This window comes from Oncorhynchus keta, chromosome 22 (assembly GCF_023373465.1).
Source record: "Oncorhynchus keta strain PuntledgeMale-10-30-2019 chromosome 22, Oket_V2, whole genome shotgun sequence".
Classification (NCBI taxonomy): Eukaryota; Metazoa; Chordata; class Actinopteri; order Salmoniformes; family Salmonidae; genus Oncorhynchus; species Oncorhynchus keta.
Window position 1 is genome coordinate 15945542 of NC_068442.1, and position 24015 is coordinate 15969556.

General features: G+C 40.0%; 3 protein-coding genes across 8 annotated transcripts; 2 read left to right on the top strand and 1 right to left on the bottom strand.

Annotated features, from left to right (window-relative positions):
* Positions 1-1868: 1868 nt before the first annotated feature.
* Positions 1869-6172, top strand: LOC118401118 (ADP-ribosylation factor-like protein 1). Its single transcript, XM_035798368.2, has 6 exons — positions 1869-2011; positions 3483-3620; positions 3819-3900; positions 4053-4164; positions 4359-4537; positions 4855-6172. The coding sequence occupies exons 1-6, from the start codon at positions 2008-2010 to the stop codon at positions 4883-4885; spliced, it is 546 nt and encodes a 181-aa protein (XP_035654261.1). The 5' UTR covers positions 1869-2007; the 3' UTR covers positions 4886-6172.
* Positions 6173-6325: 153 nt separating this feature from the next.
* Positions 6326-17692, top strand: si:ch211-59o9.10 (uncharacterized protein LOC561841 homolog). 6 transcript variants are annotated; one of them, XM_035798365.2, is made up of 12 exons: positions 6326-6528; positions 9677-9747; positions 11871-12100; positions 12256-12310; positions 12441-12978; positions 13234-13358; positions 13566-13655; positions 13778-13871; positions 13997-14106; positions 14311-14432; positions 16121-16220; positions 16447-17692. In XM_035798365.2, exons 3-12 carry the CDS (start codon positions 11883-11885, stop codon positions 16501-16503), a joined length of 1509 nt encoding a protein of 502 aa, XP_035654258.1. In that variant the 5' UTR covers positions 6326-6528; positions 9677-9747; positions 11871-11882; the 3' UTR covers positions 16504-17692. The 6 variants fall into 6 exon arrangements, with proteins under 6 accessions (XP_035654258.1, XP_035654260.1, XP_035654259.1 ...); XM_035798367.2 differs by having other exon boundaries at positions 6326-6511; XM_035798366.2 differs by having other exon boundaries at positions 6327-6506.
* Positions 17108-20028, bottom strand: lyrm5b (LYR motif containing 5b). Its single transcript, XM_035798369.2, is given in 3 exon segments — positions 17108-17320; positions 17783-17876; positions 18208-20028. Coding segments are annotated over 3 exon segments (411 nt in total). The 5' UTR covers positions 18312-20028.
* Between the last annotated feature and the right edge of the window lie 3987 nt (positions 20029-24015).

Here is a 24015-nt window from a genome sequence, read left to right on the forward strand (position 1 = left end):
TGCCTCTCTGATTAATGCTCTCCTTGCCTGGTCTGTGAGTTTTGGTGGGTGGCCCTCCCTTGGCAGGTTTGTTGTGGTGCCAAATTCTTTCCAATTTATAATAATGGATTTAATGGTGCTCTGTGGGTTGTTCAAAGTTTCTGATATATTTTTATATCCCAACCCTGATCTGTACTTCTCTATAACTTTGTCCCTGACCTGTTTGGAGAGCTCCTTGGTCTTCATGGTGCTGCTTGCTTGGTGGTGGTGCTGCTGCTTGCTTGGTGGTGGTGGTGGTGGTGGTGGTGCTGCTTGCTTGCTTGCTTGCTTGCTTGCTTGCTTGCTTGCTTGCGTGGTGGTGGTGGTGGTGCTGCTGCTTGCTTGCTTGCTTGCTTGCTTGCTTGGTGGTGCCGCTTGCTTCGTGGTGTTGCAGACTCTGGAGCCTTTCAGAACAGGTGTATGTATACTGAGATCATGTGACAGATCATGTGACACTTAGATTGCACACAGGTGGACTTTATTTAACTAATTACGTGACTTTTGAATGTAATTGGTTGCACAAGATCTTAATTAGGGGCTTCAAAGGGGGTGAATACATATATATGCTTCCACCACTTTTCCATTTTTAGTTTAGTTTTAGTTTTTGAAACAAGTTATTATTTTCATTTCGCTTTGGACTATTTTGTGTATGTCTATGACATGAAATCCAAATATATATATTTTTTAATTACAGGTTGTAATGAAACAAAATAGGAAAAATGCCAAGGGGGTGAATACTTTTTCAAGGCACTGTAGATAGTCCAGTGCAACTTCTAGCATGTGGTCAGTAGTGAAAAAAGTACCCAATTGTCATACTTGAGTAAAAGTAAAGAAACCTAAAATAGAAAATGACTCAAGTAAAAGTGAAAGTCACCCAGTGAAATCCTACTTGAGTGAAAGTCTAAAAGTATTTGGTGTTAGATATACTTAGTATCAAAAGTAAATTAAAATGCTAAATATACTTAAGTATCAAAAGTAAAACTTCAAATAATTTCACATTCCTTATATTAAGCAAAACAGACAGCACCATTTTCTTTTTATTTATTTACGGATAGCCACTCCAACACAGACATAATTTACAAACAAAACATGTATTTAGTGAGTCAGCGAGATCAGAGGCAGTAGAGATGACCAGGGATGTTCTCTTGATAAGTGTAAATTAGACCATTTTACTGTCCTGCTAAGCATTCAAAATGTAACAAGTGTTTTTGGGTGTCAGGGAAAATGTATGGAGTTAAAAGTACATTATTTTCTTTAGGATTTTTGTCAAGTATAAGTTGTCAAAAATATAAATAGTAAAGTACAGATACTTCAAACTACTTAAGTAGTTCTTAAGTATTTGTTCTTAAGGACTTTACTCCACTGACAGTTAGACACTGGAAATGAAAGCCAGAGAAAGGTTTTTAAAGCTTTTGTTTGTATATTGTATGCTGTATTTATTCATTAACATGTTGCTTATTGGTATATTTGTTAGCAATTTATCTGCTTTTGTAGATTAACCTGTATATTTATCTGCTTTTTGAAGTGTGATTGTACTCAATATTCTATGTGACTATAAAACAATTTGCACAAAATAATAAAATGTCATGTTTTTTATTGAAACTATTATGAGTAGAAGTTATTTTTAATACAGACAGGAGTATTTCACGATGTGTCAATGCAGGCAGCCATATCAAAACTTTGATCCACTCTGCCGGTGTGGTCTTCGATTTGTGCTACAAGTTATTTTCTCCGAACATTAATGTGTACTTTTTAATATTTTCAATGTTGGGACTGTACCGTATAATGTATGATTGTAATGTAAAAGAGTAGACCATCAAATCACCAGTACATCCCTGAAAATAGGTGGCGATAATGTCGTGATAACTGCGCTGTCAATGTAAACAAACCCAAAAGAAAGAAGAAGAGACGCCACTCAATGTACAATAAATATTTTCCTACAAAAAGCTTTGCATACTGATTGATAGCAGGGACTGTTATTAGTCAAAAATGGGTAAGATTCGTTGCTACTTTACAGTTTGCTTTTAGAGTTATCGACAAATGTTTTACATAAAATCAATGTTTAGCCACTGACCATCATCTGCCAACGTTTTATCTTAATATTTGGTTGTATGCCTTAGTGTTAGCATTAGCTAGCTAGGTAGGCTGTTATGGTAAATGTACGATTTCCTATGAATAAATTATGATTATTTGGTTATTCTTTGAGGTATGCCAGACGAACGTTTGCTATCCAGTCAATGTCTTAAATACAGATGTCGATATGTTGCTCTACTAGCTGGGTCGTTCCACTAGTAGAGTACATTTTGGGTAGTGTCCAACAAAACTATTCATTTCACCTAACATTATGTCATAAAGAGCACATTTTCAACTTCATAAAAAAAACATGTTTTCCCATCTCAAGGGGTTTTAAGATGGGAAAAATGTTTTCATGTTTTTCAGATTTATAGGAATATTTGAACACACTTAACCCCAACCTTTCCTAACATTTTAACCATCATTGCAAAGCCCTAGTTATTTTGTTGCCATATTCTGTTGTTTTTTTTGGTGAAAAACTGAGCAGTCGAGCAACACGTTAACCCTCTTGCCCATAGATAGATTAAATAGAAATGTTTTCATTTTAATCTGCTGAAGCTTGCATTCAATTGCCCCTCCCTGTTGCACACAACACGTGTATATTCCCCCTGTCAGGAGGGGATTTATGTGTGATTTAAGATGAACACCTTAACCCTTTTACTTTAAAGGCACTTTATTGGCATTTGGTCTTTTTTCTTTTACTTGCAAATGTTTTTAGTTTTTTTTTTAAATCTAAAAGTGCATTTGAAGTAACAGGGTTGACCACAACAGGGTTGAGGTTTTCATGTAAGCTTGTGTGCAACATGGAGGGGCAATTGAATGCAAGCTTCACACAAATTGAAACTGTTAAAACATTTTTTTGCCAATCTGTCTATGTACAACAGGGTTAACGTGATGCTCGACGGGCTCTGTTTTCCACCACAAAAGAAAATGGCAACAACAAAACTAAGGCTTTGCAATGATGGTGAAAGGCTGGGGTTAAGTGATCTTCCTAGGAGTCTGAGAAACATGACGAGGGGCATGTTAAAAGGCAGATTCTTGATACTTTAGCAAGTCTTTATTCATATAAAAATCTGATTTAGAGAATTTTCCATGTGGTCTATATTAAATGGCACGCCAATAATGGTGTACAATTTCCACTTAAAATATCAAAGGGAAACACCCTTACATATTCAAGAAAATAATAACTTTCTGACACGTGAATGTGCATGCGTACCAGACCGTGCTTTTATGTCTTTAGTAGAATTCCTTTCACGATGTGATGCATTTAGCAGACCTGACAGTTGACTTTAGTGTTTGTCCTTTGAAGTTATCTGTATAGTTTGACAAACGTTATGAGTAAAGTATTACCACTTTAATCTTCTTTATCCCTCATGTCTTGTTAAATCTAGGTGGGTTCTTCTCCAGTCTTTTTTCTGGCCTGTTTGGCACCAGGGAAATGAGGATACTGATCCTGGGGTTGGATGGAGCTGGGAAAACCACAATCCTTTACAGACTTCAAGTTGGGGAGGTCGTCACCACTATTCCCAGTGAGTGAAAATAACTTCTTCTCAGTGCTGAGGAACACTCACACTGATGGCCTAACTCCTGCATGCCCATACGATGGTATGTCTTGCAACAGATAAATTGGTCACTGAAATGGCTCATGCAGAGAATGACATGCAAACAGTTACGATTAACCTACAATACTAGAAATTAGTTGACTTACCATTCTCTTTTTTTTTCAGCCATTGGTTTCAACGTGGAAACGGTGACATACAAGAATCTGAAGTTCCAGGTGTGGGATCTTGGAGGGCAGACCAGTATTAGGTATTGAGACATTCCTGACTTCAACTTATTTATTGTAGCATATGTCTCACACATATCTGAATATTGCAACCATCAGCAGTCAGTTTGTCAAGAGTCAACCAACAAATGTATTGGTTACCCAAATTTTCTTCTTGCATCTCTCTCTGTTTCAGGCCTTACTGGCGCTGCTACTACTCCAACACTGATGCTGTTATCTATGTAGTGGACAGCAGTGACAGGGACAGGATGGGAATCTCCAAGTCTGAACTGGTGGCTATGCTTGAGGTATGAGTAATGTGGCTTTAGTAGCTCGTATAAAAGCCTTCCATAGTTGAATATGTTTACTGGTCCCATGGCTCTCACTAGCTCTTTTTATCCATGTACTTGCTATATTTTGATGGAATTGTGAGCTAAACAGCATGTGCAGTCACAGACTAGGTTTCCAGATATAGAGGGCTCTGTCTGCATTCTCTCTGCAGGAGGAGGAACTGAAGAAGGCTATACTGGTGGTGTTTGCCAACAAGCAAGACATGGAGCAGGCCATGACTCCCACTGAGGTCGCCAATTCCCTGGGCCTACCAGCACTCAAAGACAGAAAGTGGCAGATCTTCAAGACCTCCGCCACCAAGGGAACAGGGTTGGATGAAGCCATGGAATGGTAATGGAATTGGAACCAAATTAATGAGGCTGTTTAGTTAAGGATAAGGCTGTTTTTGTGTGTGTGTGTGTGTGTGTGTGTGTGTGTGTGTGTGTGTGTGTGTGTGTGTGTGTGTGTGTGTGTGTGTGTGTGTGTGTGTGTGTGTGTGTGTGTGTGTGTGTGTGTGTGTGTGTGTCTTTCAGCTGTTAAGATGATAACAGTTTTAAATTAATAACATGGTTTGCATTAGGAACAAAGAATATGAGTGACAAGCTGAGGAGTCATTCAATATACAACAACAAAACGGAATAATTTTTCTGTTTCTGCTTACTCCTTAGGCTGGTGGAGTCTCTCAAGAGCGGACAGTAACCTCAGCCTAACACCATGCAAATAAATGTGACTTCCCGCCGCATATTTATGCTAAATTCATTGTTAGAATCTTCGTAGGAGCATTGTTAAATCTCTGATGTTTCCCAAAACCATTGTTACTAAAGTTGCACTTGAACACGCTCATTATTTACCGACTGCCTCACCACTCGTAGAACAGTTAAGTGCATCGTTATGTTTTTGACCTTCTGTGTCAGTTTATTTACAGAAGATCTCTGCTAAACATAGAATCAAGATGTTCATCTCTCTGATTATGACTGCCGATAACTTCAGAACAAAGTTGACTACAAATACAAAGTTGCTAAAGTCTTTGCAATTGTTACAAGCAAGTAAGTGAAGGATAACAATATGCTTCAAATTAAAACCGAGAACTGCATTAAAAGATAAATAGGCTACATGGGTCTATGTATTTCAACCTAATTGAAATCAATGTCATGTTCAATCAATTGAATTCTATTTTGCCAATTATTGTCTGTACCTGTAATTTTTGCCTCAATATATTTTGATGTGTAACAACATGTGCGCAATGATGTGCTCAATGTGATTTTGTGCATTATTGGGTAAGCATTATAAGTTGCCTCAATATTTGCAGCCAACCATAGGTGGTAATATCTTTCTAGGAGCTGATGCATCATCAGGATTTTGGAATATGATTTGAAAGGAGAAAGTTGATTTGAGAGGAGCGCTGCTTTTGTTTCGATCCTATCAGTGTCAACACATGGTCTAACAACGCTTTTAGTGAACGTTCATTCTGCATGTTGTTTTGAGAAACAGACGTTACATCTTTGGCCGTTGTAAGAATGAGGCATCATTAAAACACTCCTAAACCAAGTTCCATGGCTATCAGGAAACCGGGCCCTTAACTGAGTGGTTTGCCCTGATGCAGGGGACATCCTAAAGATGGACTTTTTTTTTTATTGCTGTCCCTGAGTCTGATGTTTTACATTAGCTTCCATTTAGTTCCTCTCAATTCCCCTTTTCTATTCCTAGTATATCGAGCTAGGTGGACTCGTTTTTGAGTGTATAGTGTGTGTGTGTGTATAATATATATATATATATTTTTATTTATTTTTTTTTTTTTTTTAAGTTATGGATATGTGGTTGTCTCTTTTTTTTCTTGTGTGCTCATTATTCCAATACTCATTATTGGTCCTGATAAGTTGGGTTAATAGATTTTTAATATTTATTTATGTACCTTGATAATGGCGTTAGTGATAATGTAAATACACAATTATTCATTAAATAAATGAACATCGTATTTGCAAGTGATGGCGGTTACTTGTATTTGAATTGACATATTAAGTACGGGAGAATTTAACCACAGTTTTCATATTACCACAGAGTTGTCATTATCTTTGATATTATGGTCTCTTCAAAACCACTTCTGATGGTAACTTTTTTATGAAGTGATGTCGGAAGTGAACGCAGAACATTACACGTCACAAACGGAAATAAAACATAATGTTGTGGTTTTGGCGCTGGAAGAGAAAGGAAAATAGTAGCTGGTTAGCTAGCTGGCTGGAATGTTTAGTCATTGTATTTTGTGAGATGGATTAACAAGAGGGCTCTCGAGAACAAGGACCAATTGAATCGTAATCACGAAGTAAGGTGTGATCTATGTGAAGGTATTAGTTGTGTTATATTTATATTAGATCAGTCAACAGTCGTTAGCGAGCATACCACCGGGTAGCCACAGGCACAGTTCGCTAGCATACCACCGGGTAGGCACAGTTAGCTAGCCAACGCATACCAACAGAGTGCAGTACATACTTGCCAGTAAATTAGCTAATGTTTACAGGTTCACACCTAGGGAATATCTAGCTAGGTACACTCATTGATATGTTTATGTAACGTTAAGACGTTACGTTCCCACAATATTTCAATCATGAAGCGAATGAGTCATATCCTTATGCCGACAAAATAGTAATTTCAGAGTCAAATAAATGGGTATCCTATAGAACTATTCTAATTCCTTGGACAAATACAGGTAGTTATCTAACCTAGTTATCTTTTAATCTAGCTGCCTAGCTAGTAATCTGATTTAATCAGGCTGTAATACACAATTAATTTGTATATACAGTACAGTGACTTCAAAGTATTCACACCCCTAGAGTTTCTCAAAATGTGTTACAAGGTGGGATTAAAATATATTTAAATGTCATGTTTTTGTCCAATGTTCTACACAAAGTAATCTGAAAAATTCTAACATTTTGTATTAAAAATAAATACAAAAATAACACTAATATAGCTTAATTCGATAAGTATTCAACCCCCTTGGTCAATACATGTTAGAATCACCTTTGGCATGGTTTACAGCTGTGAGTTTTTCTGGGTAAGTCTAAGAGCTTTGCACACCTTTTCTAAGCAACTCCAGTGTATATTTGGCCTTGTGTTTTTAGGTTATTGTCCTGCTGAAAGGTGGATTTGTCTCCCAGTGTCTGTTGGAACGCAGACTGAACCAGGTTTTCCTCTAGGATTTTGCCTGTGCTTAGTTCTATTCTGTTGATTTTTTTATCCTAAAAAAACTCCCTTGTCCTTGCCATGACAAGCACACACATAACATGATGAAGCCACCACCATGCTGGAAAATGGGTGGTACTCAGTGATGTGTTGTGGTGGATTTGCCCAAAACTTAACGCTTTGTATTCAGGACATAAAGTGAATTTCTTTGCCACATTTTTTCAGTTTTACTTTAGTTCCTTATTGCAAACAGGATACATGTTTTTCTGTACAGGCTTCCTTTTAACATTGTCATTTAGGTTAGTATTGTGGAATAACTACAATATTGATCTATAATTAACTTCACCATGCTCAAAGGGATATTCAATGTCTGCTTTTTTTTTTTACCCATCTACCAATAGGTAGGTGCCCTTTACGGGGCATTTCAAAACCATCCCTGGTCTTTGTGTTTGAAATTCACTGCTCAATTGAGGGATCTTACATGTGTGGGGTACAGAGATGAGGTAGTCATTCAATTAATATGATTTTTGAATGACTACCTCATCTCTGTACCCCACACATACAATGATCTGTGCACAGTGTGTCCATGCAATTTATGTAATTTGTTAAGCACATTTTTACTCATTAACTTATTTAGGCTTGCCCTAACAAAGGGGATACTTATTGACTGAAGACATTTCAGCTTTTCATTTTTAATTAATTTGTAAAAAATAGAGAGAATCATAATCCACTTTGACCTTCTGGAGTAGGCCAGTGACAACAAAAAATCTTGATTTAATACTTTTTTAAATTCCGGCTGTAACAACAAAATGTGGAAAAAGTGAAGGGGTGTGAATACTTTCTGAAGGAACTGTATATTTAACATTTTATTCTGAAAGCATAATTTCTCACAGTTGGCATATTTATTCAATTTTTACCCAGGCCTCCTTTAAGACATCATATTGTTTAATCTGTAGGTGCTACACAGCAAACATTGGTGTCATATGAAGCTTTACCGCTTGCTCTGTAATGCATAGTATTTAGATTTCAGTAACTTTTTTAATGCAATTTATGAATATTGAAGAATATAAAACATGAATATTGAAAACACAATTTGATTTGGCAAATGTTTCAATGTATTGTTGAACATAATATATTAAATGGACATATCAATGTTCCAGAGTTGGCTGTCTGCTACTTTTAGAGTTATGATCCAATTTGTCAGCATTACCAACAATGAATGTGGTAACCCATTTGCAGGATGTGCAGTGATACAAGTAAAAGGAAGGCTGTGATTGGTTACATTGCCTAGATTCCATTTTCTCTCCACAAATTGGGCCAAAATCTAGCATAGATCCACTCTAGGACTTGGATATGCTTGTAGAGTGTATCATATTCAAAAATGTATAAAACAAAAATAGCCAAATCCCCCAAAAATTTGTTTACATTTTTCAATATTTATTTGTCATTTTTATTTAAATAAAAATACTACTCATATTACAGAGCAAGTGGTAAAGCATCTACAGATGAAACATTATGGAGTCTTAAAGGTGGCTGTGGGAAGGCCAAAATGTCATAAGTATGTCAACTTAGATTAATTATTTCTCAATTATGCTTTTGGATTCAAATGTCAACAATCCTTCCTCCAAAAATCATGGTATTTTTGTTGTCTGGGTTTCATGAGGAATCGCAGTTTTCCCATACTATATGTGTGTATACATACACACACACAGTTGAAATCGGAAATTTACATACACCTTAGCCAAATACATATTAACTCAGTTTTTCACAATTCCTGACATTTAATCCTAGTAGAAATTCCCTGTCTTAGGTCGTTACAATCACCACTTTATTTTAAGAATGTGAAATGTTTATTTCTTTCATCACATTCCCAGGTCAGAAGATTACATACACTCAATTAGTATTTGGTAGCATTGTCTTTACATTTTTTAACTTGGGTCAAACGTTTCGGGTAGCCTTCCACAAGCTTCCCCCAATAAGTTGGGTGAATTTTGGACCATGCCTCCTTACAGAGCTGGTGTAACCGAGTAAGGTTTGTAGGCCTCCTTGCTTGTACACGCTTTTTCAGTTCTGCCCACAAATGTTCTATAGGATTGAGGTCAGCGCTTTGTGATAGCCACTCCAATACCTTGACTTTGTTGTCCTTAAGCCATTTTGCCACAACTTTGGAAGTATGCTTGGTGTCATTGTCCATTTGGAAGACCCATTTGCGACCAAGCTTTAACTTCCTGACTAATGTCTTGAGATTTTGCTTCAATATATCAATATATCCATGTACTTTTCCGACCTAATGATGTAATCTATTTTGTGAAGTGCACCAGTCCCTCCTGCAGCAAAGCACCCCCACAACATGATTGTCAAGCAAAGAGGCACTGAGTTTGAAGGTATGCCTTGAAATACATCCACAGGTACACCTCCAATTGACTCAAATTATGTCAATTAGCCTATCAGACGCTTCTAAAGCCATGACACCATTTCTGGAATTTTCCAAGCTGTTTAAGGCAGTCAACTTGGTGTATGTAAACTTCTGACCCACTGGAATTGTGATACCGTGAATTATAATTGAAATAATCTGTCTGTACGCAATGACTTGTGTCATGCACAAAGTAGATGTCCTAACCGACTTGCCAAAACTACATTTTGTCAGCAAGAAATTTGTGAAGTGGTTGAAAGAGTTTTTAGACTGCTCCATTACTGTTCAAAATGGTGTATCAAGTCTGCCCAAATGTGCCTAATTGTTTTATAGATACATTTAAGGACATAACTGTGCACTCTCCTCAAACAATAGCATGGTAATCTTTCACTGTAATAGCTACTCTAAATTGTACAGTGCAGTTAGATTTACAAGAATTTAAGCTTTCTGCCCATATAAGACATGCCTATGTCCTGTGAAATGTTCTTGTTACTTAAGTCATGCTAATCACATTAGTGCACGTTAGCTCAACCGTCCCACGGGGGAGGATACCAATCCTGTAGAGGTTTTTAACACTATCATTGCATCTTATTATGTGACTTGTTCAGCAAATGTTTACTGAAACTTATTTAGGCTTGCCATAACAAAGGTGTTGAATACTTAGACTCAAGCCATTTCAGCTTTTCATTTAAAAAAATAATAAAATTGGTACCGTTTCGAAAAACATAATTCCACTTTGACATTATGGGTTATTGTGTGTCTAGGCCAGTGACATGATCTCAATTTAATCTATTTAAAATTCAGCCTTTAAGTAATAATTCATGCCTTCTGGGAATGTAAAAAACAAAAGTGTTACAATATAAGTTTGTTTTTAATGTGCCTGTTTGTATATTTTAAGGCATGACATATGAGGTTGCAGTGAGTTACCCGATGGGTTGAACTATACTCTTCTCATCAATTATAACATTTTTTTTTTTTTTTTAAGTATTCTCAAACTGGAAATCAGCCAACCCTCCGTCGTTCACGCAATGGAAAGATCAAAAGCTTTATTATCTTGGCGATGGAGACAAACAACCGTGCGGTTTCAGGCCATGTGGTAGAAAGTGATATGGAGATAGGGATGGGGGCTAGTGAGTCTGGGCAGGTGTGATGTTTTCTAGGATGTAGTCGTGTGTATGTTTTGTATTGTTTATAAAATCCTCAAAAAATAAAATGTGGAAAAAGTAGAGGGTGTAAATAATTTCTAAAGGAAATGTAGCTTGAAACTAATGCCTGCAAAATTTTGTAAATGTTGCTTACAAGCCAGAATGTTGACTCAAATTACATTTAAATGTACTATACCTGTTGTCTATGTGGTTTGTCCTTCAGCTGCTTAAAATTTGAGACAAGATATCCAAAGGAAAATATTGTTTACCCAACTTTTTAGAGAACCATTATTTTTTTCTCTCTTCGATAGCTATTGAACCAAGCATGCAATGGTCATGAAAATTGTATATTCTAAACCAGGGGTATGGAGAACAATCAACACCTTTTTGTGTGAATTTAATTTTAATTCAATTTAATTTAATTTTCTGTCTTCCCAAAACAATTCCAACATAAAGGTGTGGATTGTTCTCCTCCCTCCCCTAATTCAGAATATTCAATTGTCATGGCATACTTGGTTCAATAGCGATTGACGATGGAACCAAATATCCAGTATACTTTTATTTTTAACCTAGGTGCAGAACCAAACCATATACCTAACAATACATTCCTGTGAATATTTTGTCTCAAATATGAGCAGCTGAAGTACAAACTGCACAGACAATCGGTAGAGTAAGTTTAAATGTATTTTTTTTCTTCTTCAATATTCTGGCTTGTAAGGAACAATTACACAAATTTGCAGTCATTAGTTTCAGGCTGTATATACCAATTAAGTGATTAACTGGACTACTCAGCTAGTAACTTCTCCAGGGGCACCTTATGTAATTTAGGATTAATAATATACAGTAGCAAACCTCATTAAGACTGCTTGATTATGAAAAAGTAGACTGCTCTAACTTTGTCATTTACCACATAAAATGGTGTGAATGTGTGTTGGTTTGCACATTGCAGCTTTGACAGTGTATGGACCATACACAAGCTAGTAGCTCCATCTTCGTAGACATGGACAGAACACTGGAGAACTTGGAGCCCAGAAGTCCACTTCAGGACTTGGAGGAACTAGACACCACGGGACCCCTGAATCAGGCATGCCTACTGGATGAGCAAGACCTGCTCTTTGGTGATCTCAGTGAATTTGGCACCCTCAACGAGCCCCCTGTCGTCATCCTTGAGACGCCCAGGTACACTGCTGCTTTGCATATTATGGTTCTGTATTTACTAGGAACACTTACTACCATCGGTGCAATAAAGATCCTGTTTCTGTCAGTGTACCTTACGAAGCAAGACTAATGTGTAGAGCTATATTCCTCAAAATGTTCTCATTCTGCTTGTGCAGCCCTCAGTACCTCAGACGGAGGCAGCGGTACAATAGGTTTGAAAACTTTGGATCGGTAAGTTGAATACATTCTGAAGGCAACAATTTACTATAAAATCCAAATGTGACATCTCAAGTCTTGCAACAGAAATGTAAAGTTGAGTCGCTGAATGTCGCCACAGCCTGACCTTGCCCTTTTTTTGCAGGTTTCTCTCAGCCCACCTCCCAGTCAGGAGGACAAATCGCTCATCATGACCCCCACCTCTCATCAGATGTCAAAACGCAAAAAGCTGTCCATGCCAGCCACCAGCATGAGAGGTGAAGCCAAACCGGGCACCTCGTGGGCAACCAGTGGTTTTGTTGCTGCTTCATCTCTCATGACAACAGACTCTTCTCTGGTGACCTGGCTGGAACCTCCTCTCCCTTCCTCTATGCCATGTTCTTATTCATCATCACCACCCTCATCCTCCCTTGGTGCGCCCCCTGCCTCGCAGGAAGTGACAGCCGGGGAAGGATTTTGCAGAAACACATCGTCTCAGGCTCCTGTGGCAGAATCCACAGTGGAACCTGGGCTCCCTAGTTACAACAGAGGCAGGAAGAGGACCTGTAAAAGAGCAGCCTCTACCAAGTCCGCCTCCACATTTGCCCGAGCCCCAACAAACCTCACCACAGACTCCGTGTCATTCCTGCCAGGCACAGAGAAAGAGAGTCATGTTGCTGGCTGGGAGGTTCCTTTCTCGACAGGTAAGAAGATGACACATATACTAAGGCGAAAATAAGTTTAGCTCTTTGACAGAACGCTACTTCGAAATGTTACGGGCCCGATATAGACTATGTAGACCTACCTAAAAGTTAACTGCAGAGTAGATTCTAGGTCACTTTTAAGTGACTCACTACACATTGACCAACCTGACTCGAACAGAATTAACAGACAACAGCAGAACCATAAGCTTATCCTTGGTGTGTCTCTGGACCCTCTGACTACTCTTATCTCAACAGCCGAAGCAATGTCGCCCAAATATGACGAGGTGGTCATCGGTGACAACGATGATGATGTCATTGTAGAGGCTGTGGTTCGCGCAGTGCAATTGAAGGAAGATGAGGCATTTGCGCGCAGTCTTCAGGTAGGGATAACTCAAAGGGTACCACGTATCTTTTTAAAACAAGCTTGCTGTAAGTCAACACTGGTCGACAACACACTGTTGGGTTCTCTACTTCAGGCTAATTCCATCTTAATCAGTACATTCAGGATTGGAACTGAATTAATGACTTTCACATAAAACCTTCAGTCTCCTGATTAGCCTGTGTGATGGATTTTTTTCTCTCTGTAGGAACAGTTTGACAGAGAGGAGCAACTGCAGCAGGAACAAAGGAGACAGCAGGAAGCCATGGCGCCCAACAGACCCCACCACAACTACCCGGTGAGTATTATGTCCAAAAGCACGTACACACTCAATGTGACACTGAATGGGGATTCCACTGTTATTATTTTGAATTGCGCTGCTGTGTGAACTGGTCTGATTATTGTTCTGTCCACCTCCAGTATGATCCTCATTTAGGGATGAACTGGATGTCGCCCTGGCCCTCAGCAGTGAACTACGCAGCGTTTTCGCCTCTCGTCGCGGGATTAGAGGAAGGTATGTTACTGAACAACAACCACAGTAGTGTGAAATTTACTGGTATGCTTGATGCACTACTTAGTTAGAAAATGGTTTTGTTGCTGTGGTGTGTATGTGTGTTAAGTGTGTGTTGAATCATTCAGAGTTGATGGGAAGGCGCAGAGGAAGAGGCCGATCTCGCACTCCTCGTCGCAGAAACCCCCGTCATGTGGTCTCTTCCCTCTTTGATGACAGTCAGGGAGACAACTATGAGGTACAACTTGCCTGGGTCCATTTGTGAAAAACTAAGCTTCTGTCCTCTTCATGTAGGCATCACACCTTCTGTTTTGCAGTCAAACTCTTACATAGGTTTTCCAGCATTTTTCTTGCATCGATTTGTCTTGCATCCCTAGTAACCCCATTGTCTTAATAATGTGGGTTTTGGTTCATGTGTGTATGCTCTGTTTTGATCTCTCAGGCTCTACTGGCCTTTGAGGAGGGCCAGGGTGCTGTTGTGGCCAAGAAAACCCTGAGTGAAAGAGAGATTGAAAGGCTGCCTACGAAAACCTACGACCCAGCACATAGTGCAGGAAAGACACAGTAAGTCACAAACGAGTACCTTTTCCATAATGTAAGATGGGGCTGTCTGAGCACAGGATATTGTTCCAGCCAAAGCAGTGACACATTGATTAAACTCATCATAGTTTCCAATAAAGATGACGCAGTGCAGTTCACCAGTTCTAATTAAAAATACATAAATTTACTTGCTCAGAATGGTACCAAAACATTTCTGCAGCGTTGAAGGTCCAAGAACACAGTGGCCTCCATCATTCTTAAATGGAAGAAGTCTGGAACCATCAAAACTCTTCCAAGAGCTGGCCGCTTGGTCAAGGAGGTGACCAAGAACCTGATGGTCACTCTGACAAGAGCTTCAGAGTTCCTCTGTGGAGATGGTTTTCCTTTTCAAAGGTTCTCCCATCTCTGCAGCACTCCACCAATCAGGCCTTTATGGTAGAGTTCCCCGAAGGAAGCCACTCCTCAGTAAAAGGTACCTGACAGCCTGCTTGGAGCGTCATCCCGCTTGGAACGCCTGAATGCCAAGCATCACATCTGGAGGAAACCTGGCATCATCACTACGGTGAAGCATGGTGGCAGCATCATGCTGTGGGGATGTTTTTCAGCGGCAGGGACTAGGAGACTAGTCAGGATTGAGGGAAAGATGAACAGAACAAAGTACAGAGATCCTTGATGAAAACCTGCTCAGGTCCTCAGCCTGGGGTAAAATGGTTCACCTTCCAACAGCACACAGCCAAGACAACGCAGGAGTGGCTTCAGGACAAGTCTCTGAATGTCCTTGAGTGGCCTAGCCAGAGCTGGACTTGAACCTGTTTGAACATCTCTGTAGAGACCTGAAAATAGCTGTGCAGATATAATATTAGGACGATGTTGGTGTGGCATTGACTAAAATACAGTATACATAAGATGAGTAAAGCAGTGTGTAAACATTTATTAAAGTGACTCGTGTTCCATTTTTAAAGTGGCCAGCGATTCAATGTTTTATATATGGTGCAGGATTGAGTAACCGGGTGGTAGCCGGCTAGTGATGTCCATTTAACAGTCTGATGGCCTTGAGATAGAAGCTGTTTCAGTCTCTCAGTCCCAGCTTTGATGCACTGACCTCACCTTCTGTATGATAGCGGGGTGAACAGGATGTGGCTCGGGTGGTTGATCTTTTTGTCCTTCCTGTGGCCTTGTGTAGATTGATGAAATAAAACAATTTAATATATTTTAGAATAAAGCTGTAACGTAACAAAAAGTGAAGGGGTCTGAATATTTTCCGAAGGCACTATATATTAATAATAATAATAATATATGCCATTTAGCAGACGCTTTTATCCAAAGCGACTTACAGTCATGTGTGCATAGATTCTACGTATGGGTATTACATACAGTATATTTCACAGTGGTTTAGATGGTACATTGTCTACACTATGCTTGCTTTGTCATATAAACTGTAATTAGGTGAATGATTTGAATTTTAGCAACCAGGAAATGTCAGAACGATATCTGCATAGTGCACCTTTAATCGTCTCTCCGTCACGTCTATAGATACTGTCCCCCTTCGTCTGTCACATCTCTTCCTCAACTGACTGTGAGCTTGTGCTGTCAAATGTCATTCATGGGTTTTATGAGACAGTATCGAAGTCAAAATTCTGGTTTAGTGACAACACTACTACTCATGTATTCTCTTAGTGTTCTCCAGTGATAATGTTTTCCTCTGTGTACAGGTGTCAGATCTGTTTCTCGGACTATACAGAGGGGGAACTGCTGAGGATGCTCCCATGTCTCCATAACTACCATATGCAATGCATCGACCGCTGGTTAAAGGTACACACTTTTTCTGTGGTGCAATATAAGCAGGCCCCAACACAACCTATTTAGACAGCACTGTGTTACAATGCAGTTACTCAACAGTTGGTGTTCTCACCATTTTAAAATGTCATTAAATTAACTATTGAACCTTGAGTTTGTACAGGGTAAATGGTAAACTATAATAAGATAACAACATGAAATCTATTAGAAAGAAATACACCTGGTTGTTTGCTGTTGGCAGGAAAACTCCACATGCCCTATCTGCCGAATTGACATATCCGAGTGCAGTGGTGACTGAGCCCGAGTGACCACGGAACATGACCTGGACCTCACCGGACGTACAACGCGACAACCTCTCATGTGTTAAGGTGTTTACAAGACTTTAAGACTTAAGTTTAATTTTATACTCTGAAGATCGACATCCTACAATAACGTTCAATCACCAGATAAGAGTTCAAATGTTTTTATTTTTTATTAAAACCTCAATTTTACACCAATATGAAGTTATTCTACTTGAATGAAGCAACTCAGGATCGCTGCTATGTTTTAGTATTCTCATTCCACATTGAATGTTGTTTTTTTTTTCAGATCACCAAAATATTTTTCCAGCATAGTTTCAAATAAATATGAGGTGGTTTTATAGTGGTTTTGGCAAAGTTGATCTGTGTAAAAAGGAAAATACAAGACTACTGTTTCAAGTATGCTTGGAACAAGGAAAGCATATTAAACCGCGTACACTGAATGCACTGTCATGGCTTCTATTGAACTTTAATATGGCCTTCAATCGTTCTGGTGTTTGATGGACTCGCCAAGTGGCTTCTTAGACCCTTCTTAATAAAACATCTTCATAGAGGGCACCTTAACTTTGTTATTGTCACATTTCAATTCAGTGGTGTCGCCAGTCATTCCTCAGGTTCATAGTACCGCTTTTTCATGGCTCTGTACTTCTTCAGGTAGTAAAGTGCTTCCAACTCCTTGATGACAAACTACCCTCGGGCTATCATTTGTTTAATCATCTCTGGGTCTTTCACATCTTTGTTATTCAAAAATGCAGACTTCAGTCTATCCCTAAAGGAGCCAGCACCTTTGGGATACTCCCATCCAAGGTATAGGAGCTGTTGGAGGAGTAGAACAGTGACAATTACCCATTGAAGGGGGTAGAAATGTATATTTAAAAACAAAATGCGTTAGGGCAGGTAGCCGAGAGGTGAGCCAGCGACCGGAAGGTTGCCAGTTCAAATCCGAGGTCCAAATGAAGATCTGTCAGGAAGTGAGCTAGCAACCGAAAATGCCTGACAATGTACCCTTGAGCAAGGCACTTGCCCCCACCTCCCACAACACAGCTGGCGCCCAGTCTGTATGTGTGCTTGTCGTTCGGAGGGGTTCAGTTAAAAGGTGTCTTTCGGAGGGGTTCAGTTAAAAGGTGATGTTAAATGTATGATAGTACCTTGTGTGCAATTTACCAATAAAGTTATCTTAATCTTAAAGTAGTGGTCATTTGATTTCTGGACGTCCAGTTATACTTTAGATAAAAGGTCATGCGAAGAAGAAATTGAAAGGGACAAAGTTATGCTTACATTTTTATACAGCCTGACCACTTCACTCCTTAATGGATAAGCCATGGTCCCAAAGCCTAGGGACAATTGGACAGCACACAGGTGACTTTCAGTGCTGAAACACATAACTACGTTAACATAGTTGCCTAGAAGGTGAACTCAAAACAAAGTGTAAACAGAAGGTGCTTTATCACTGCATTAATTAGCCTAGTCACACGGTTGCCATCCTATGCTACGGTTGTCCTTACGTGCACATACTTATAAAACGATAGCTAGTGGGCTAATTTTTGTTTACTTTTTGGTTAGACACAGCTGTTGGTGTTGTGGCTAACAGTTAGCCAATGCTTTACTCTAATATATATGATGTAGATCACAACAGACAGCTAAATAATAACCTACAATAAAGTTCAAACAAACTGCAATACATAAATGAGCTTTTAACATACATTAGCAGAGTATAGTTACTGTCTTGCACGCTTTGTACAAAATAATAAAATGCAGTACGACCGGATATTTCTAAACATAGCTCTTTATTAGCTATAACTGGCATGTCTCATACCATGATCAACCGAAGATTACCTCAACACCTGGGTGGTTTTACCCAATCATAGCACAGTATGATACGGCGGTAAAATGCATCCAATTACAATTCAGTATGTTTACACATGAATATTACAGTTACTTTACAAACGGTGTCATTGGATCATCGTTGCATCGCCTGACTGTTGTAAACGTACGCGCAATGCAACGTTTACGCAACCTTTACGTTAATTTGTATAATTGCCGCTAGTTACCACAGCCTAAATGGGCTATATAGTATAAATGAATGGAAACAAAAATGTGGTGTTCGGTCTTAATTTAAGTTTAGGCGTGTGGTTAGTGTTGTTTACGTTAGCTCATTAAATATCAGTGATTACTACCAAGATCAGTGTGCGGTTTCCTTTCTCCCATCATCTTGTTCAACTGTTGCCATGCACCTGCAGAGATTGCTCAGATGTGCGAGTGCCTTTTGAATTTTGGTTAATGATGTTTAAAATAAGATTTTAAGAAGAGAAGTTGTAGAAACAGGCAGGGTTTATGACTTTGTGGCTGTGATAACTAGTGAACTCGGAACAGTGTGTCGTCACTAGTTGTCACCCCAAAGTCATAAACCCCGCCTATTTCTAACATCTGATTTTTAAACCTAACCTCAACCACACTGCTAACCTTAAAGATGCACTATGCAGAAATCACTGACATTTCCTGGTTGCAAAAATTCTAATAGTTTGCCTAATTTCAGTTTGTGATTAAATGAATAAGTATAGTGTAGAGAATTATTTTACCATCTCAACCGCTGTAAAATATCTTTCCATAACCCAAAATATTGTATCTTCAGTTGGTGTACATAACAAAGTAAAAGATAAACAAAACTTAACAGGAAGCAGAAATAATGCACATGGACAGTATGTAACTTTCTGGGCTACCTGACCAAATTCACATATAAATAAATGTAAGTTGTTGCTTTCAATGAGAATGACAGATCAATAACTCACATTTATATGTGAATTTGGTCAGGTAGCCCAAAAAGTTACATATTGCAGTTTTAAATTAAGACCAAAAAGCACATTTTTGTTCCAATTAATTTTTACGATACAGCCCATTTTGACTTTGTGGCTGTGCTATCTAGTGGAAACCTGACCAGTGTCCTGTTGCTCATCACTCAACGTCCGATTTTCTCAACCTTACCAATGAGCAGCAGAGATAGAGGACTCATCTTTATATCTGTGCCATTTTGTCTGCCACAGTGGATGCTTCCTAATACCCATAAAACCTAGCGGTCAAACACGGAAATGGTTCCATTCGTCTTTCCACCATACATTTTTCACATACTTAATTTGAAGTGCTCGTAAAATTCACTGTGTACATTAGTAGGCTTACCCTGGCGTGAGGTTATGATAACTGTGTAATTATCAATATTAGTAGCCTCAATTTACAAAAATGAAATACGAATTAGCAAGAGAAGACCTCAGCATGACTACAAATTCTTGCAGGAAGCTCCTGCATGTCATCTCTAGTGACAGACACTTCGCTACCGTTCACCAGCGCGATCAGAGACCTGTGCTCAATCCATGATGAACCCATGTGCTGTATTGAAATGACTTGAATGAAGTGTTGAACTTCTTCCTTCCCTTTTCTGTCTTAGCCACTGACTACACTTTAGCTAGCTGGTCAGCAGATCAGTAGATCTATTTTTATTTTATTTTACTTAGCCCAGGTAATTGTCTGTACAGTATGTCTACTTCAGACCTTATGGCATTTTTCAAGGATGAGCATGTCATGATGGAGATATCTCCCCTTTTCTGATCAGATGTCCTGTCATGAGTTGTGCTGGGCCTGCTCCTGTTGCGTGTGGCTCGGTAGCACATCAGTGCCATGTGTGGGTCTGGTTGTTTAAGAATTTGCTTAGCGGTCTGTGCAGCTCCCGCTGCCTGCGGGGGTAATGGGGACTAGAGGTGGTATGAGCGAAACCATACTTCCTTCTGAACTCGAACTCAGTGCAGATAAACTGAGTAGAGTTGTCGCAAACGATCTCGGTAGGTATCCCGCATCGTACAAACATACCTTTGAGGCGGGTGATGACCTGCTGGCTAGTTTTCACAATATATTCTACCTCTTGGTGATGTCATCAAAAACACAATGTCAACTTTCACTGCTATGCGGACGACACAGCTGTACATTTCAATGAAACATGGTAAAGCCCTAAAATTGCCTACCCTGGAAGCCTGTTTCAGACAAAGTGAATGTTTTACTTCTAAACTCGGACAAAACAGAGATGCTAGTTCTAGGTCCCAAAAAACAGAGATCTGCTGTTGGATCTGACAATCTTGGTTGTACAGTCAACTAAAAAAAACTGAATGACCTCTGCGTTACTCTGGACCCCGATCTCTCGACGAACATATCAAGACTAACAAAAAAAATGGACAGCTTTTTTCCATCTAAGTAACATTTCAAAAATCAGAAACTTTCTGTTAAATGATGCAGAAAAGCGAATCCATGCTTTTGTCACTTCTAGATTAGACTACTGCATTGCACTAGTCTCCAGCTAAAGCACTAAATAAACTTCAGTTAGTGATAAATGCGGCTGCTAGAATCTTGACTAAAACCAAAAAGTGTGATAAGTGTCATATTAGTCCTGTGCTAGCCTCTCTCCACTGGCATTCTGTTAAGTCTAGGGCTGATTTCAATGTTTTACTGCCAACCTACAAAGCATTACATGGGCTTGCTCCTACCCATCTCTCCAATTTGGTCCTGCTGTACATACCTACACATACGCTACGGTCACAAGACGCAGGCCTCCTTATTGTCCCTAGAATTTCTAAGCAAACAGCTGGAGGCAGGGCTTTCTCCTATAGAGCTCCATTTTTATGGAATGGTTTGCCTATCCATGTGAGAGATGCAAACTCGGTCTCAACCTTCGTCTTTATTGAAGACTCATCTCTTCAGAAGGTCTTATGATTGAGTGTAGTCTGGCCCAGGGGTGCAAAGGTGAAATGCAAGGCACTGGAGTGACAAACCACCCTTTCTCTCTCTGCCTGGCCAGCTCCCCTCTCTCCACTGGGATTCTCTGGCTCTGACCTTACTTGTGCTCTTCCATGCCATCCCTATGAGGGGTGTGTCACTTGAGTGTGTTGAGTCAGACGATCTTCCTGTCTGGTTTTGCACCACCTCCGGCTCGTGCGGTGAAGATCTTCGTGGGCTATACTCAGCCTTGTCTCAGGGTAGTAAATTGGTGGTCTGTGGATATCCCTCAGTGGTGCGGGGGCTGTGCTTTGGCAAAGTGGGTGGGGTTATATCCGACCTGGTTGGCCCTGCCCGGGTGTATTGTCTAAGTGTTGCAGTCATTTCAGTCGCTGTAGTAGCTGACATGTAGTGTTGAGTCATCCGCATACATAGACACACTGGCTTTACTCAAAGCTAGTGGCAATTCATTAGTAAAGATTGAAAAAAGTAAATGGGCCTAGACAGCTGCCTTGGGGAATTCCTGATTCAACCAGGATTTTGTTGGAGAGGCTTCCATTAAAGAACACCCTCTATGTTCTGTTAGATAGGTAACTCTTTATCCACAATATAGCAGGGGGTGTAAAGCCATAACACACAAGTTTGCCAGCACCAGACTAGGGATCGATAATGTAAAAATCCGCACTGAAGTCTAACAAAACAGACCCCAATCTTTTTATCATCAATTTGTGTAAGTGCTGTGCTTGTTGAATGAAAAGCTCGGATCTCAATCCCATTGAGCACGTCTGGGACATGTTGGATCGGAGGGTGAGCGCTAGGGCCATTCCCCCCAGAAATGTCCGGGAACTTGCAACGGCCCTGGTGGAGTGGGGTAACATCTCACAGCAAAAACTGGCAAATCTGGTGCAGTCCATGAAGGAGATGCATCGCAGTACTTAATGCAGTTGGTGGCCACACCAGATACAGACTGTTACTTTTTGACCCCCCCCCCCTTTGTTCAGGGACACATTATTCCATTTCTGTTAGTCACATGTCTGTGGAACTTGTTCAGTTTGTCTCAGTTGTTGAATCTTATGTTCATACAAATATTTCCACATGTTAAGTTTTCTGAAAATCAACGCAGTTGACAGTGACAGGATGTTTCTTTTTTTTGCTGTGTGTGTGTGTGTATATATACATATACAGTGCCTTGCGAAAGTATTCGGCCCCCTTGAACTTTGCGACCTTTTGCCACATTTCAGGCTTCAAACAAAGATATAAAACTGTATTTTTTTGTGAAGAATCAACAAGTGGGACACAATCATATAGTGGAACGACATTTATTGGATATTGGTCCTTCTGTAGCTCAGTTGGTAGAGCATGGCGCTTGTAACGCCAGGGTAGTGGGTTCGATTCCCGGGACCACCCTTACGTAGAATGTATGCACACATGACTGTAAGTCGCTTTGGATAAAAGCGTCTGCTAAATGGCATATATATATTATTTAATTTGGTTGCTTTTCTTATTTTCGTGAAAATGTTGCCTGCTGCCAGCAGAGCCTAGCATAGCATTATGCCATGATAAACTTACACAAATGCTTGTCTAGCGTTGGCTGTAACGCATATTTTGAAAATCTGAGATGACAGTGTTGTTAACAAAAGGCTAAGCTTGTTTGAATATATTTATTTCATTTAATTTGCGATTTTCATGAATAGGAAAAGTTTATAGGGGTATTTATGTCCGTTGCGTTATGCTAATGCATTTGAGGCTATGATTATGCTCCCGGATACAGGTTTGCTCATCGCAAAAGGTTAAACAGGTCAACATTCACAAGGCTGCAGGGCCAGACGGATTACCAGGACGTGTGCTCCGGGCATGTGCTGACCAACTAGTAAGTGTCTTCACTGTATTCTCAACATGTCCCTGATTGAGTCTGTAATACCAACATGTTTCAAGCAGACCACCATAGTCCCTGTGCCCAAGAACACGAGGGCAAACTGCCTAAATGACTACTGACCCGTAGCACTCATGTCCGTAGCCATGAAGTGCTTTGAAAGGCTGGTAACGGCTCACATCAACACCATTATCCTAGAAACCCAATTTGCATACCGCCCAAACAGATGATGCAATCTCTATTGCACTCCACACTGCCCTTTCCCACCTGGACAAAAGGAACACCTATGTGAGAATGCTATTCATTGACTACAGCTCAGCGTTCAACACCATAGTTCCTCAAAGGTCATCACTAAGCTAATGATCCTGGGACTAAACACCTCCCTCTGCAACTGGATCCTGGATTTCCTGATGGGCCGTCCTCAGGTGGTGAGGGTAAGTAGCAACACATCTGCCACTCTGATCCTCAACAATGGAGCCCCCCAGGGGTGCGTGCTCAGTCCCCTCCTGTACTCCCTGTTCACCCACGACTACATGGCCAGGCACGACTCCAACAACATCATTAAGTTTGCAGACGACACAACAGTGGTAGCCTGATCACCGATAACGACGAGGGAGGAGGTCAGAGACCTGGCCGGGTGGTGCCAGAATAAACAACCTATCCCTCAACATAACCAAGACTAAGGAGAGGATTGTGGACTACAGGAAGAGGACCGAACATGCCCCCATTCTCATCGACAGGGCTGTAGTGGGGCAGGTTGAGAGCTTCAAGTTCCTTGGTGTCCACATCACCAACAAACTAGAATGGTCCAAACACACCAAGACAGTCGTGACGAGGGCACAACAAAGCCTATTCACCCTCAGGAAACTAAAAAGATTTGGCA

What these genes read in the sequence shown, in the direction of transcription:
- LOC118401118 (XM_035798368.2), top strand. An exon ending in GGTCGTCACCACTATTCCCA is followed by an intron (nt 3,621 to 3,818) that starts GTGAGTGAAAAT and finishes TTTTTTTTTCAG; the next exon opens with CCATTGGTTTCAACGTGGAA. An exon ending in TTGGATGAAGCCATGGAATG is followed by an intron (nt 4,538 to 4,854) that starts GTAATGGAATTG and finishes CTTACTCCTTAG; the next exon opens with GCTGGTGGAGTCTCTCAAGA.
- si:ch211-59o9.10 (XM_035798365.2), top strand. Translation starts at nt 11,883, where the DNA reads ATGGACCATACACAAGCTAGTAGCTCCATCTTCGTAGACATGGACAGA. An exon ending in GACCCCACCACAACTACCCG is followed by an intron (nt 13,656 to 13,777) that starts GTGAGTATTATG and finishes GTCCACCTCCAG; the next exon opens with TATGATCCTCATTTAGGGAT. An exon ending in CGTCGCGGGATTAGAGGAAG is followed by an intron (nt 13,872 to 13,996) that starts GTATGTTACTGA and finishes TGAATCATTCAG; the next exon opens with AGTTGATGGGAAGGCGCAGA.